Source organism: Salvelinus fontinalis, chromosome 11 (genome assembly GCF_029448725.1).
Source record: "Salvelinus fontinalis isolate EN_2023a chromosome 11, ASM2944872v1, whole genome shotgun sequence".
Taxonomy (NCBI): Eukaryota; Metazoa; Chordata; class Actinopteri; order Salmoniformes; family Salmonidae; genus Salvelinus; species Salvelinus fontinalis.
Genome location: NC_074675.1, coordinates 12,125,188 through 12,142,507, shown reverse-complemented (window position 1 = coordinate 12,142,507; position 17,320 = coordinate 12,125,188). Strand labels below are relative to the sequence as shown.

The window sequence follows — 17,320 nt, the reverse complement described above, 5'->3', positions numbered from 1 at the left end:
GCTGGTCATGTTGCTTGATCCGGATTTGGTGGGTCATTCTGTCACGATCGCGTTGACATGAACGAGAGGACCAAGGCGCAACATGATTTGAATACATCTTCTTTATTTCCCACGACGAAGATGATCACCAAACACTTATACAACACTAACAAAACAACAAACGATCGTGAAACTTCAAACGTAAGTGCACACACAAACTACTTACGTCGACATATACATATACATAAACAATGACCCACAAACAGCTAAAGCCTATGGCAGCCTTAAATATGGCTCCCAATTAGAGACAACCGAAATCAGCTGTCTCTAATTGAGAACCCATTCCGGCCACCATAGACTTTCCTAGACAACTACACCCAACATAGACACAGCTAGACACATACACTCAACACAAAACCATAAACTACAACCAACACCCCCTCTACCATATAATACCCCAAAATACACACATACCTCATGTCACACCCTGACCTAACTAAAATAATAAATAAAACAAATAATACTAAGGCCAGGGCGTGACACCTGTTACAGAGAAGGGCCTGCCGGGTCGTAACCCTTCCCTGTGTGTGTTTAACAGAGGGGCAGTGTCCTGTCACAGAGAAGGGCCTGCCGGGTAGTAACCCTTCCCTGTGTGTGTTTAACGGAGGGGCAGCGTCCTGTCATAGAGAAGGGCCTGCCGGGTCGTAACCCTTCCCTGTATGTGTGATATTGGCCGCTGACGGGAAGCTGGAGAACGGTGTGCACCTGCAATTGTGACTAAGCCCCGGGCAGCACGTCCTGAATCGAGTTGTTCCGATACTCCCTCCCTGGTCCCTCCCTACAGCTCCACATAGCCACACTGCACACTGCACACTTCAAAGGAGAACGCCCCAAGGGGATGTGAAAGGAGATGTCATATTCCTCCTGTCTTCTCTTGCTTTTCGCTGGAGCCTCTGAGAACGTATTCTCTTTCAGAGGTCAATGGTAGAAGTACATTTGGATATACAGAGAAAGGTAATGGGGAAAAACTGTGGTTTTCTTTATTCCTACCCAAAATAAGGGAGACGGTAGACTCTCTTTTATGAATGCAGAGGGTCTCCTTTCGCCCCATTAAAAGGGACATTACTATGATGTTGAAAGTGGGAAATAGCATATTATGTTTCCCATTCTGGCTCCTTTGTGGATAATTTATGGTGGAGCTGCTTTATACGGCCACCGTACTCTGGGTACCGAATTCTTTACTAACTTGTGCTCTCATTAAACCCCCACACCCCCATTCTAATAGAGGCCTGGGCCAGTAGCCATCACTGGTGCTTAACTAACAGAAACAGGCGGAGACATTTGACCATACTGGTCTTTCTCTTTCCTCCATTCAGAGAGAGGCCCTGCTCTACTGAGCTGAGGGCAGATCACCTTTAAACAAAAGGAGAGTTTAGCCCTCCTGTCCCCCCTGCTCCTCCCCCTCCCCCTCCCCCTCCAACGTTCTCAGCAGAGGACAAGAGAACAACTAGTGGAACAATCACCTGTGCCCGCCACTCTTCCTCAGACTAGGGCAGTCTTTTCACCATGATTGCTTCTACTCTGTGGGCCTGATCTGAAGACACAGGAGCTGAGTGAGTAGGGGGCTCTGTGGCTCTCTGCTGTGGCTGCTGCTGAACTGAAAGTGGGTCAGACTGACAATAGTCCCTGGTTCCATGGCTTGTCTCTCAGCCTCAGAGCTGGGTACTGTCAGTGAGCGCCGGGCCCAATGCTTCAGGTTTCTGTCACACACACAGTGACAACTGCCATCCATTCATTATGGATCCATTATGGAATTACAGTGCTTATTATTAATGGACCACTGTAATCACAAAGTCTCACAGAACAGGCTGGTATGGTTTTACACTGCATGACAGCTCAGTAAACAACTGGGAATGGAGAAAGCTATATTGGACCCAATATATAAAATAAGTAATGTGACTAGTATTCAGTTAGTGCATTAGTCTTAAATGGTAATAAGGCTCTTTATCAGAATAAATTTGACTGATATTATGATAATGACCATGACTATTATGGCCATAACAACTGAGTGCGTGAGGGATTTTTGTGATTATTAATCCTCATGATTAGCATCATTACTGTCTGTTACCATCACTACATTCGCTAAAGCATTTTCATTTAAGGACAAACAGAGTGCTTGAGGGTCTTTCAGGGGAAAGTTGTGATGCATGTGGAGAATCTCTAATGTTCCGAACGGGTGCATAATATAATATGGCGGGTCAGCGAACACTTTCACCCAAAGTGACAAAGCAATCCACAGAGAACTGTCAACATACTATCCATTCAGCTCATGTGGGAATTGAACCCACAACCCTGGTGTTGCTAGCACCATACTCTAACCCAGTGAGCCAATGAAAACTCCTGGCCACGTGGACGAGACAGTGACACAGATGTGTGTGAGTGGCTAATCTCAGGCTGTCCATCGGCTCTGTTAATGACAGGGAGTTAGCAGGGCCCCAGTGAAGGACAGCAGAGCTTCCTCTCCACACTGCCTTCCACCCTCCTCTATGATCTGTCACACAACATCTGGAAGTTGGTCTGCTCAAGTCGCTCTGCTTTTTAAAACCCAGACGGATGGAAACATACAGCAGATGGATTCCAGAGGGGACTGTGTTCCCGTCAAGGTTGAAAGAGGGCACTTTTACAAAAAAACGGTAAACCCAGAAATACCGAGATCCCAAGACGGGATTGTTTGCGAGAGGAGGAGTGATTCATTCGCAAACCAACCCAACCACCGTGATCCTCTGGTGAGGTGTATCTGATGAGCTCCGGTTAACATGCTGCAGTTATAGGCTTAATTATAAACAGTGGTGATACAACAATGAACAGTAGGAGTATGTTCTGCATTACCTGGGTAGGCAACATTTTCTCAGTGTTTTTTTAAATGGATTGATGAGTCGATGGACAGAGGAAGATGGGGGTGACCATACTTACGAAGGAGAGACGTTTCGGACAACAACGACAACGACAGAGAGAGTGGATATCAGAGGCGGACCCTTACCGTATTCTCTGTGAAATTGTAATCCAGGCTGAACTGTAATTTTCCCAGTTTCTCTTCCTCCTTGGGCTCGGGCTCTTTCTCTGTATCGGTCAGGCCTGTCTCAGCGTCATCCTCATCCTTCAAGGCCTGAAGGAGACACCCACCAACAGTCAGTGCCCTCCGTGTGCCAGTCCCTTAGACGGCTGTCGCCCTGCCCCGCCCCGGGCCTGCCAGCGGGTGTGCCAGCGGGCCCGTCTCCTGAAAAAAGCTGCCTCTCTTTGGGGGGATTATAATGGGGGGACAAGCACTAAAACACCACAGCGGTTAACACCAGGACATGCTCGGTGATGCGCTAGCCTCGGGCCAGGACCCCTGATGCGGTTCAATCAATCTGTGGGTGTTTTGGTCTGAGGGGGCGAGGGGGGAGAGAGATCAAATGATAGAGCCAAAAGATGAGAGTAATGGGCAGGCAGAGGAGGGAGAGAGGGAGGGAGGGAGAGGGAGAAAGAGAGAGAAAAGGAGTGGGAGAGGGGGAGAGGGAGAGAGCGCCTCTGCAAACCACAAACGACAATTCCCTTGATGTTATTTCAAGAAGATCAGTCTGTGGTGCAAAACAAATCAACAGGGAAATGTCAAGAGATGGCGAGAGTGAAGAAGAAGAAGATGATGAAGAAGAAGAAGAAGAAGAGTGAGTTTTCCTTCGCTAGCCTGGTTCTGAGGGGATGCTGGTAGTGGTGGGGGAGAGGCGGGTTCGAGGCAGGGGGCAGTCAGTTTGTTATTGATAAGCATGCGATTAAAGAGGCAAAAACTAGCTCTCAAGTACATTCAGTGTCAAAGTTGTCTTCCAAAGGTCAGACATTGTCAGACTGTCATTGTTGCATGCAGGGCATTCTCAGTAAACAGAACAGTACTCTGGTTGTGACCCCCACATTCTCAGTTGCCTTATCATTCACCCATCAGGGGACACAATCGCATTGTCAGAACCCTCAGCTGCATGTGTTACCCCCACGCCGATGGAAGCTATAAGCATCATGCCAGCAGAAGGTAGGTAGGTGTTGGTAAGAGATGTTGTCATGGTGATGGGGGCCTGCCCTATTAGTGGTCAGGTTGCTGGTGTGAAAGCATCAAGGCTGAACAACATTGATTTGTTTGGAATTTGTACGGCCAATCTGAGGCCCCTCCTGGTGCAAGCAAACCTATGGTCAATTTTTCCCTAAGCTAAACTATAAAAAATATAATTGTTTGTTCGTTATTGCTTGCACATAGAGAGGAGAGTATAGCAGAATAGACAGGCATGTTCAACACCCACAATGTGTATTAGGTATTTTACTGTGTTAAGTCAAAGTCAAGTCAATCTGCCTTTTGGCTTCAGGGGAATGTATGTGAAACGTAAATCTACTGTATGTCTAAACCTTACTGCAGGTTTCAAAAGCATTAACCCTGAACTTAACCATTCTACTTTAGCTCATAGGCACATCTTCGTTTTGAAATGCAAAGCAAAGATTGAAAAGGCGCCAGATGGAGAATCAATGTGGTTCAACCTTGTTAAAGCGCGTCCAGGGTTTCTTTCATACATATATATGTGCATGTGCAAGACTACGCACATATATAGAGCAGATATACATGTACTGTATGCATAGTTACATATATTTGGTTCTACAGGAGTAAGTTGTTGTCAAGAGGCTATCAAAACATCAGAGCAGCAGGCTTAAGGAGGATCCAACAACAATTGGGAACCTACCGCCAGTGACAATCCCGCACAGTCATCAGACACAACACAGATAAGGAGGACATAGAAGGAAGAAACACACATTAAAACAACCACACACAGGAGTTAACACAAGAGTCTGGGCACACCAGGAGAAATGACCGCTCGGGAACCCATGGCCCCGCCTCTAGAATATCTAACCAATAGGTGTGTTGCATAAGTAACCGATAGGGGTGTTGTATTGGCAGTGTGTAGCCTAATTGCTTGACGTGAAAGTCGTAGCAGCTCCTAAATCAGTACAGGAAAAGTAGTCTATCCAAATAGAATTCCTTCTAGATTGAAGTCATTGTAATTCTATGGGTATATCTTCCTAAAGCTTAAGATAAATCAGTGTTATTATAAAGCTTACCAACTGTCACTAGGAACAAGGACACAAGGCAGAGGCCTCTACAAATCAAAGAATTGTAAGCATTTCAACAATAAGCTCTTTGGTATGAATCAGATGAAACTTGTGGAGCTCACTCCTTATCAGACTGTGTAACACCTCTGCATCTCTGGCCTGTGTAGCTATTCAATTCCCTACTCCTACATCATCTCACAGGGCTTTGTCCTCTACCCCAATTCAATGTCCCTGATTGATGATGTGAGCAGCGTTGGCGTGGACAGACTGCAAATTAAACAGACTTTGACAGAGAGGGGGGGGGGGGGGGGGGGGGGATTGAGAACCTTCGCTAATGCAATTAGTATTCTAACTGGGGTTAAAGAGTTGTGTGTTCCCTATTCTCTCTGTGTGCGTTGGAGAGGGAGGGCGGAATTAATTCACTCCCCTCGCTCGTTATTAGCTAATGTCATTTCTCTGGGTTGATACCACTGGCAATACAGCATACCGTACTCAGCGCTCATTGTTCTTAACACATTAAAATATTGAGAGGAACAGAAAGAGAGATTGAATATTCTCTCTGAGGCGATTATAAACGACAGGCTTCCTTAACAGTCCTGCAATCAGAGTGGATGGGGAGGAGTCATCGCAGACGCAACAATGTCAATACAAGTCGTGTCGTGTGTGTCCACTGGTCTTCATGGGGGAGAGTTTGGCCTAAACCAGGGGCGGGGCAAACTACGGGACGCGGGCCCATTCAATTATTTTGGGTTAAAAAAAAACTCCAGGCCACACTTGAACTTTTAAAATTAGATAGAAAGTATTTTTTTAAATTCTGTGCGGCCCTCCGTTGAAATTTGGCCCCTTGAGCCAATAAGATTGCCCACCCCTGGCCTAAACTAATAAATTGTATAGTGAAATCGCTTTGTTATGTGAAGATTATTATTCTGAAATATACTGTATATGCATTCAATATAGGTTTCAATCATCAATGAATGTCAGGTGCCGGGTAAGTGTAATAAAAGTCAGTGATGTCATTTCTGGCTACAGTCAATCACAGATAATATGAAACTCGCAATGTATAAAAAATGTATATACCTTGAAGTAAAAGGTAAGTAGTAGAAAATGCAGTAGAAAATACAGAACAACTTGGCATTATCAAATACTACTGTTGACTAACAAACTATTAACTCTAATCAATAACGTTCAATGGCAGTAGTACAAAGTCTTTACCTCGGTTTTTGCACCGTCGTTCACGTCCATCATGTTGATGGCATTCTTGCCCTTGTCTTTGCCCTTCTTTTTGTTCTTCTTCTTGAATATCCACTTCTTGCAGATGCAGAAGCAGCAGGAGAGGACCAGGACCACGGCCACGAAGGCGATGGAGACGATGGCCCAATTTGGCACTGGAGAGGGACACACAGGGACACAGGTTAGACGAGCTTATGTCAAAGATGGGGCCATACCTGGATGAAGAAAACCACACCATTGCTCTCACTCTTTTTTTCTCAAACAACCAAAAGTGCCTGGTCGAGAATATGGCACCCTTGTCTGTTTCAAACAAGGCACAAGCTGACCAGAAATGCCTGGTCACCATCTCCCTGCATCTAACAAATGACTCTGATGGCGGGACGTCGAGACTACTTGTTGAAGAGAGCGGCTGCAGCAGCAGCTGGAGTGAATGAGGACATAGAGAACGACATAAGGATGTGGGACGGCAGGTCGCCTAGCGGTTAAGAACGTTGGGCCAGTAACCGTAAGGTCGCTGATTCGAATCCCGAGCCGACTAGGTGAAAAATCTGCTGATGTGCCCTTGAGCAAGGCACTTCATCTTAATTGCTCCTGTAAGTCACTCTGGATAAGAGCGTCTGCTAAATGACTCAAATGTAAAGGTAATGTGCAGACGGAAGACTTTGATCAACAGTGGTGGGTGGCAGCGTCCCCAATCTGCAGTCGAGACATGGACTCCTAACGATTGCCCTTGAACAGAGACGTTTTAAGCGTCCCGACGCTTCACTGAGCATCCTCGGCCAATTTAGTGGAAATAACAGAGGTTGGCATTTTCCACTTGCCATTTAAACAAAACATTTCTCTCTGACAACGGATACTTTCACACCAATCACGGGCACACAGGTCAGGGTGTAGAGGTAATTTGCAGGGCCTGTTGGAGAGTGAGTTACCAACTGTAGCGTGACCGCGTCGAGTCAGTGATTGCATGACCACTCATCATGTTCATGGGTTTTGACACTTCTCTCTCAAAGAGAGTTCCTATTCACACGTTTGTCTCAGATTCATCTCATACTAGCCAGTTTCTGAGAACTTTCTTTGAGAGTTTTTGTGAAGTCAATTTCTTAGCATTGTTCGTGGATGTGACCTACTCGGCAAAGGATACTTAAACAGCCATGGACCATTATGTTACTTTAAATTGAGAATGTAATGACGTGTTTTTTTCCCTCCCCACTGTAGGCCCTATTTTATATAAGGCTGAATGGACTTAACAGTCCAGCTGAAAGGTCCAGTCAGGGCTGTCACAGGCAGACAGGGAGCCGCTCAGCACCGCAGCACGGTGATCACTCTAACCGCCTGCTGACAAACAGGGACGCCCATCTAAACAGCAGGAGTCAGGCAGTTCTCCCCGACAGAACGCACACACACACACAGCCACCAGCTATGCACGGCACAAAAGTGGGTTGTTAAATGTATCAGAGGAATGGTAGAGTGGCCAGACGTGCTGTAAATAATGAGGACAGAAACAGTGTCAGACTGCTCCATTTTGGAGGGATAATTACGGCTTCTGCTCACAAAACATCAAACACCTTGCAACCCACACCTCCTTTCAACAGAGAGGGCCACCAATAGCCCCATCAGCAAACAAAATGTGTTTTTGTCAATATTTACCATGCACAAGATGGAGACCATATGGTAGATTCAGGCTGGTTTGATTTACTTTACCAACAAAGGATCTGATAATTAAACAGTTTTCCCACCTGTATAAATTCAAGCAAGCTATACTGAACAAAAATATAAACACAACATGTAAAGTGTTGTTCCAGAGTTTCATGAGTTGAAATAAAAGATCCCAGAAATGTTCAATACCCACAAAAGCATATTTGTTTACATCCCTGTTAGTGAGCATTCTCCTTTGCCAAGATAATCCATCCACCTGACAGGTGTGGCATATTAAGAAGCTGATTAAACAGCCTGATCATTACACAGGTGCACCTTGTGCTGGGGACAATAAAAAGCAACTCTAAAATGTGCAGTTTTGTCAAACAAGTTTTGAGGGAGCGTGCAATTGGCATGCTGACTGCAGGAATGTCCACAAGAGCTGTTGCCAGAGAATTGAATGTTCATTTCCCTACCATAAGCCGCCTCCAACGTCGTTTTAGGGAATTTCGCAGTATGTCCAACCGGCCTCACAACTGCAGACCATGTGTAACCACGCCAGCTCAGGACCTCCACATCTGGCTTCTTCACCTGGGGGATCGTCTGAGACCAGCCACCCAGACAGCTGATGAAACTGAGGAGTATTTCTGTCTGTAATAATGCCTTTTTGTGTGGAAAGACTCATTCTAATTGGCTGGGTCTAGCTCCCCAGTGGGTGGGCCTATGCCCTCTCAGGTCCACCCATGGCTGTGTCCCTGCCCAGTCATGTGAAATCCATAGATTAGGGCCTAATTTATTTATTTAAATTGACTGATTTCCTTATATGAACTGTAACTCAGTAAAATCGCTGAAATTGTTGCATATTGCATTTATATTTTTGTTCAGTATAATAACAGAATAATTACGACCATAGTAAAGATTACATGGTACATTTTCTCTCTGTACACTACTCAGAAACCTGTTGTGGTACTACTAACTCTATTCGTATGGAACACTGGGAGCCAAATTGGCTTCATTGTAAATCCAACGTTTGTCACCTTTCAGTGGTACTTTGAAGACTCTATATCTGCGGGCCACTAGAAAGAACCATCGCAGGAGAAATATATGACGGTCTATTCTCCCTGGGGCTTTGGCTCGCCAGCGCTTCACTGAATTTCCCTCACTGCCAGAGAGGAGGGAGGGGGAGAGAACAAAATCGATAAGCACTCTTCTTTAAAGAAAAACATTGAGTGATGCTCTAAAATAACTTTGGGATCTACAGCCTTGGCCTTGCCACAGTGGTGTGCTAATGGCAGTGACAATCTCCCCCGATCCACACCATTTTGAATTCGCTGTAGTCTCTCGAAAAAATGGTTTGCTGCTGCTCACAAAGTTGTTGAACGGTAAACAAGATAATATTTGAAAAATATGAAATATTGTTTTGAAATTTGTTTGTTATAATTGTTTTAGTGGTAAAACTATGTCACTTTGCGTTAGTATAGTAATTATCAATACCTATACCTCGCTATCCATCACTGACTCCATTTCCTCTTGCATCCTCAGTTGACCCTAAAGTCACAGGTTTAGGGCTGAGTTAAAACCTCTCCTCTGCTCCTTGGCCAAAGCAGGGGCAGCGGTCTGAGACTGATACCTTTGGGATACCACCATATGTTCCAGTGTTTGACTGTTTTTTTCCACACAGCCTGGCAGACTATCTTTTAATGGAAATGTCGGAGATGTGGCAGGATCCTATTTCAGGCCTGAAAGCTGGGATGGTAAGTCATATTCCCACTGAAGGAACTGCAAAGCTGTGACACTTTTTCAAATGGGAGGTCTGATAAAATAATTTCTAATATCAATGACACAGGAGGAGTGTAAATAAATGAATTGATATAACAGTGGAATTTGGCATTATTTTGACAAAGCAAACTGCACTGCAATTGGATTCCGTTGTGCATCATGAAATATAATGTTTTTAAATGGTACTGCCATCCTCTGTGGTTATTTACAATGTTTTGACATCAGCGGTACGTGACCGTTATAATGCACAGCCCACTGATGTGAAATTCAATGCAATAACCCTGGCCTTGCTTATGTACTTTATTCTGCATGTATCTAATACTGCAAGACACTTTTGTGTTGCTTAATTTAAATAACCTGAGTCCCCGAAAGCAATAAAAGCATTCCCTAATTAACTACATGGTGTGTCTATTCTCCCTTGAGACCGCGACGCCAGCGGGTGCACCGCACTTCAACTTTAAGCAGTAGTTATCTCTCGTTCTGCCACACACAACGGCGAACGGAAAACGATGGAGGCTCTGGATGATGGAATGCGTGTTCAGTGTTCACAGCTCCCGAGAAGAGGCGTAAATCACATTTCTGCCGTCGTAGTCAAAAACCATCCAGCGAGCGCCAGCCAATACGCCACACAATGAGACACCTCCTTGGCTTTCAGCTGTGAATATCAACGGCCAACTGATAAGTCTACCATCTTTTCTCCTCCGGATGCCTTCAAGGGGTGCGTCACTTGAGTGGGTTGAGTTACTGACGTGATCTTCCTGTCTGGGTCCCCCCCCCCTTGTTTTGTGCTTTGGTGGAGATCTTTCTGGGCTATACTCGGCCTTGTCTCAGGATTGTAAGTTGGTGGTTGAAGATATCCCTCTAGTGGTGCGGGGGCTGTGCTTTGGCAAAGTGGGTGGGGTTATATCTTTCCTGTTTGGCCCTGTCCGGGGGTATCATCGGATGGGGCCACAGTGTCTCCTGACCCCTCCTGTCTCAGCCTCCTGTATTTATGCTGCAATAGTTTGTGTCGGGGGGCTAGGGTCAGTTGGTTATATCTGGAGTACTTCTCCTGTCTTATCCAGTGTCCTGTGTGAATTTAAGTATGCTCTCTCTAATTCTCTCCTATGAAAAGCCAACTGACATTTATTCCTGATTATTATTTGACCATGCTTGTCATTTATGAACATTTTGAAAATCTTGGCTCTCTCTAATTCTCTCCTTCTCTCTTTCTTTCTCTCTCTCGGAGGACCTGAGCCCTAGGACCATACGTCAGGACTACCGGGCATGATGACTCCTTGCTGTCCCCAGTCCACCTGGCCTTGCTGCTATTCCAGTTTCAACTGTTCCGGCTGCGGTTATGGAACCCCTACCTGTCCCAGACCTGCTGTTTTCAACTCTTAATGATCGGCTATGAAAAGCCAACTGACATTTATTCCTGATTTATTATTTGACCATGCTTGTCACTTATGAACATTTTGAACATCTTGGCCATGTTCTGTTATAATCTCCACCCGGCACAGCCAGAAGAGGACTGGCCACCCCTCATAGCCTGGTTCCTCTCTAGGTTTCTTCCTAGGTTTTGGCCTTTCTAGGGAGTTTTTCCTAGCCACCGTGCTTCTACACCTGCATTGCTTGCTGTTTGGGGTTTTAGGCTGGGTTTCTGTACAGCATTTCGAGATATTAGCTGATGTACGAAGGGCTATATAAAATACACTTGATTTGATTTGATTTGAAGGACACAGCAGGGCCTTTTGGCTCATTCGCTTCCGAACCAGGTCGCTCCAGCTGCGTTTGTCTGGCGCTCCGAGTCCCCAGCTTTCTTATCAAACTCATGTTTTTTTTCTTCCAGACAGAATTGATCTGATAACCGTCTGGAATGGGGCCCATTGAAATATGACAGCTGAGTTATCAGACAGGGTTTTTTAACAAAACCTTGCAGACTGCCAATGGCTATGGGACTCCTGACACACTGAACAATGCAAACAGGATGAGGGACTTTTGGTTCTAACACATCTTTTCAGACATACACTCTGGGATGAAGAAGAAAAGGTTACAGTAACTGAAAGGTATTCCTCTCACAAAGTGAGATTTTACTTTGATTTTGATTTTACTGAACTTCATCTGTAAGAGATTATTGGCTCTATTTAACAACAGCGTATTTAAAGGAATCGGTCATGACTTTAATTAAATAGCAGAAAACAAATAATTCAGTCGACATTCATTCCGGTTATGGAATATGGGGATATTGTCTATATTGGTGGTTCCCAAACTTTTTATAGTCCCGTACCCCTTCAAACATTCAACCTCCCCTTCTAGCACCAGGGTCAGCGCACTCTCAAATGTTGTTTTTTGACATCATTGTAAGCCTGCCACACACACACTATACGATACATTTATTAAACAGAAGAGTGTGAGTTTTTGTCACAACCCGGCTCGTGGGAAGTGACAAAGAGCTCTTATAGGGTTAGGGAACAAATAATAATATAATAATAATCAATCTTTTTGCTCTTTATTTAGCCATCTTACATATAAAACTTTATATGTTCATCGAAAATTGTGAATAACTCACCACAGGTTAATGAGAAGGGTGTGCTTGAATGGATGCACATAACCTTGCAATGTTGGGTTGTATTGGAGAGAGTCTCAGTCTTAAATCATTTTCCACACACAGTCTGTGCCTGTATTTAGTTTTCATACTAGTGAGGGCCGAGAATCCACTCTCACACAGGTACGTGGTTGCAAAGGGCATCAGTGTCTTAACAGCGCGATTTGCCAAGGCAGGATACTCTGAGCGCAGCCCAATCCAGAAATCTGGCAGTGGTTTCTGATTAAATTAAATTTTCACAGAACCGCTTGTTGCAATTTCGATGAGGCTCTTTTGATCAGATATCGGTAAGTAGACTGGAGGCAGGGCATGAAAGGGATAACGAATACAGTTCATACAATGATGGAAATACCTGTGTGTTGTCCTTGTTAATGCAGACAGAGGAGAGCACCAACTTCTTAATCATAGCCTCAATTTTGTCCCTGAATATAGTTGCGGAGAGTCCCTGTAATCCTAGATTAAGATCATTCAGGCGAGAAAAAACATCACCCAGATAGACCTGTCGTGTGAGAAACTCATGATCATGCAAGCGGTCAGACAAGTGAAAATTATGGTCAGTAAAGAAAACTTTAATCGCGTCTTTCAATTAAAAAAAATGTGTCAATACTTTGCCCCTTGATAACTAGCGCACTTCTGTATGTTGCTCATATCATTGCATTGTGTAGAAAATACACAAGAGTTCAGGGGCTTTGCTTTCACAAAGTTAACCATTTTCACCGTAGTGACCAAAACGTCTTTCAAGCTGTCAGGCATTCCTTTGGCAGTAAGAGCCTCTCGGTGGATGCTGCAGTGTACCCAAGTGGCGTCGGGAGCAACTGCTTGCATGCGCGTTATCACTCCACTATGTCTCCCCGTCATGGCTTTTGCGTCAACAGTACAGATACCAACACATCTTGACCATCAAAGTCCATTTGATGTCACAAAGCTGTCCAGTACTTTAAAAATATCCTCTCCTGTTGTCCTGGTTTCCAGTGGTTTGCAGAAGAGGATGTCTTCCTTAATTTACCCCTCATAAACGTAACGTACATATACCAGGGGCTGTGTCAGGCCCGCCACATCTGTTGACTCATCCAGCTGTAACACATAGAATTCCCTGGCTTGTATGCGAAGCAGTAATTGTTTCAAAACATCTCCTGCCATCCCAGCTAGCACAGTGGATCTGGGCCGATTCCGGCTGAGAGTCGGGGCACTCGGCTGAGACTCAGACTCGGCTGACGTAATGTGGTCATCGGCAGTATTACTTATGGCTAGGATGTGGGGATTGAGCTCGGTCCAATTCCGGTGTGAGTCATCTGGCCCAAATGTATTACTTGGGGCTTGGGCCAATTGGGGCTACTCTCTGGCAGATGATTACATGGGCTGCTTTAAATAATTAACATTTCATTATTTATTTTCCATATTTTCTCATTGTTTCTATGATTAAAAATATACAATTAACATTTAAAGGAAATTCTTTAAGAATCCTGTGTAGTATTTTAGTATTTTCCTACTTTGTGCAAGGCAATTGATAAGCATTGAAAACTTTGTGGATGGAGCCTCTCCAGTGGTGCAGCGGTCTAAGACAGTGCGTCGCATTGCAAACTGCGTTACTACAGATGCTGGATTGAGATCCATGCCGGGATGTCCTTGTCCCATCGCGCTGTAGTGACTCCTGTGGGGGGCCAGGCGCATGCATGCTGACACGGTCACCAGGTGTATGGTGTTTCCTCTGACACAAACTGTTTTTTTTTGTGGATGGGTTAAATGTGTATGTTTACTGCGCCACCAGAGTCTCTGGGTTCGCGCCCAGGCTCTGTCTTGCAGCCGGCCGCGACCGGGAGGTCCGTGGGGCGACGCACAATTGGCATAGCTTCGTCCCGGTTAGGGAGCGTTTGGCCGGTAGGGATATCCTCGTCTCATCGCGCTCCAGCGACTCCTGTGGCGGCCCGGGCGCAGTGCGCGCTAACCAAGGGGGCCAGTGTTTCCTCCGACACATTGGTGCGGGTGGCTTCCGGGTTGGAGGCGCGCTGTGTTTAGAAGCAGTGCGGCTTGGTTGGGTTGTGCTTCGGAGGACGCATGGCTTTCGACCTTTGTCTCTCCCGAGCCCGTACGGGAGTTGTAGCGATGAGACAAGATAGTAATTACTAGCAATTGGATACCACGAAAATTGGGGAGAAAATGGGATAAAATTAAAAAATTAAAAAAATGTGTATGTTTAAAATGACAAAATCGGGTAATTTTGTATACATTTACTTAAAATTACATCGGCCGCTTCTGGGGAGGATTCTGGTAAGATGCTGGCAAAATCGTCTGAATTCCGGTAGACGGAAATGGCCCGATGTACTTGGGCCGATTCTGGGCAATCATTCGTTTTGATTCCGGGCTGATTCAATCAGTTCTGGCCCCTAGGAAGAGGGCCGGTTCTGGGCTGATTCCTCATTGCTAGCTGGGATGTCACTGATGCGTCGTGAAAGAGTGTTGTTTGATGAAGTCTGTATAGTTTTTTTGGCATTATCCCCCAGCATTGTCACAGCCATATCCGTGGCAGCAGGAAGTATTAAGTCCTCCACAATAGTATGGGGCTTCCTGTCCTAGCCACTCGGTAGCTCACCATATAAGAAGCTTCTAGCCCCTTCTTATTAATGGTATCTGTTGCTTTATACATGTCTTACTACTTGAACGTCGTTTTAATTCTCGCTCAAAAAACTCCCATGGCTTATTTTTTGAATTGCCATGTTTTGTTTCTAAACGTCTGCACAAGAGTGAAGGTTTCATCGAGTTGTGATATAGTAATTTTACACATATAACACACTGTGGATGAGGAGAGGCACAATTCCCAATATAAGTGAACACCAAATCAACGTAATTCTCATCATATTTGCACCTCTTCGATGGGTCAACGTCCCTATCGGTTGTTCGGTGCTTTCCCAGATAAGGGGCCAGTAGCTCTTCGGCTGCATCAGATTCACAACTGTCGGTGTCCATGCTAGCTGGGCTAACAACAAATGTAGAATTACTGATAATAGCATTGGATGTGCTCGTGGACATTGTGACATTTGACATTGTGTTGTTATTATTTCGGTGAACACAAATTTTATTTTTGGCAGTGAAACGAGGCTACTCAGGCAATAAAAAAACCTCACCCAAATATATAGCCCTGTTGGAAAATATAAATGGCCTGTTTATATATATTTTTTTAACTGAATCACATTTTTATTTGGCGTACCCTCAACGGCATTACGCGTACCCCTAGGGGTTTTGGAATACCTGGTCTATATGAATACAGCTGTCACTGTATTTAAGCCTTTAGATGCAGTTTATCATAGCGCACTAGGGTTAATTATCAAATCAAATTTTATTAGTCACATGAGCTGAATACAAAACCTGTAGACCTTACAGTGAAATGCTTACTTACGAGCCCCTAATCAACAATGCAGTTTGAAAAAAAAATCTAAATACCAATAAGATTAAGAAATAAAAATAACAAGTAATTAAAGATCAGCGGTAAAATAACAATAGCGAGACTATTTACAGAGGGGTACTGGTACAGAGTCAATGTGCGGGGGCACCGGTTAGTCGAGGTAATATGTACATGTAGATAGAGATATTAAAGTGACTATGCAACTGAGAATAGCAGCGCTGTAAAAAAGGGGGGTGGGGCAATGCAAATAGTCTGGGTAGCCATTTGATTAGATGTTCAGGAGTCTTATGGCTTGGGGGTAGAAGCTGTTAGAAGCCTCTTGGACCTAGACTTGGCGCTCCAGTACCGCTTGCCGTGCGGTAGCAGAGAGAACATTCTATGACTAGGGTGGCTGGAGTCTTTGACAATTTTTAGGGCCTACCTCTGACACCGCCTAGTATAAAGCCCCATCATTGAGAATGGGGGCGTGCTCGGTCCTCTTTTTCTTGTAGTCCACAATCATCTCCTTTGTCTTGATCACGGTGAGGGAAAGGTTGTTGTCCTGGCACCACATGGCCAGGTCTCTGACCTCCTCCCTATAGGCTGTCTCGTCATTGTCGGTGATCAGGCTTACCACTGTTGTGTCATCGGGCAAACTTAATGATAATGTTGGAGTCGTGCCTGGCCGTGCAGTCATGAGTGAACATGGAGTACAGGAGAGGACTGAGCATGCACCCCTGAGGGGCCCCTGTGTTGAGGATCAGCGTGGCGGATGTGAAGTTACCTAACCTTACCACTCGGGGAGCGGCCTGTCAGGAAGTATTATAGACGATTGGTTTAGTACACATCACTGCATTTTGTAACTTCATTGTTACTTAAATGTTAACTTATAGACGTACGAGATACCAGACCTGGTCTTAGGGATGGCTAACTCTGGAGATCCCTACAATCTCCACTGAGTTACAGGTATGTACATCTGTTTTAGTTTTTTCACCTTACTAGTGGAATAATCTCCAAGGCTCTCTAAAATTGGACGAATTGGTGCCACTTTAAAAGGCTGATTGAGGACCTTTTTGCTGAATAATGTTTGTTTTCTATGATTCTATTTTGCTTTCAGTGTTTTGATATGAATATTCATGTAATATTGATGGGTATTATTATTGTGTATAGTGTACATATTGATGGGTATTGTTCAAATCAAATTGTATTTGTCACATGAGCTGACAAGAGCAGGTGTAGTCTTTACCGTGAAACTCTTACTTACGAGCCCTAACCCAACAATGCATAGTTAAAAAGTAACATTGATGTACAGTATATAGTGTATATTATTGTGTGTAGTGTACATTGATGTGCATTGATGTCTATTGAAGTGATGCTCAACTGAGAGACACAACCACTGTCAGTGTGGCAATAGATAGTGCAGGATCAGTCAAATCGGTGAGACACAGAATAGGAATAATGGAAGCTAAAGGGCTCTATTTCATTGTCTAGTTTTGTAGCAGATTTCCATACTATCTCAATGGTACCGGCCACGGGGCAGAGGCAGTCTGAGGGAGTTGGAGCGGTTAGATTTTCCACAACGGGTGAGGTTGATGAGACGGGCC

The 17,320-nt window shown here is 44.7% G+C and overlaps 1 protein-coding gene across 6 annotated transcripts in view; it reads right to left on the bottom strand.

Moving 5' to 3' along the window:
• LOC129865047 (synaptotagmin-1-like) overlaps positions 1 to 17,320 on the bottom strand; it is a 221,717-nt gene that overhangs the window by 34,105 nt on the left and 170,292 nt on the right. For 5 of the 6 annotated variants that reach the window (XM_055937473.1, XM_055937475.1, XM_055937474.1 and 2 more), the window contains 2 exons: positions 6,319 to 6,491; positions 3,020 to 3,145 (listed from right to left, as the gene is read on the bottom strand). In XM_055937473.1, coding sequence (XP_055793448.1) covers positions 3,020 to 3,145; positions 6,319 to 6,491 — 299 coding nt within the window. The remainder of the gene's footprint in view (positions 1 to 3,019; positions 3,146 to 6,318; positions 6,492 to 17,320) is intronic. The other variant, XM_055937472.1, reaches the window with a different exon arrangement.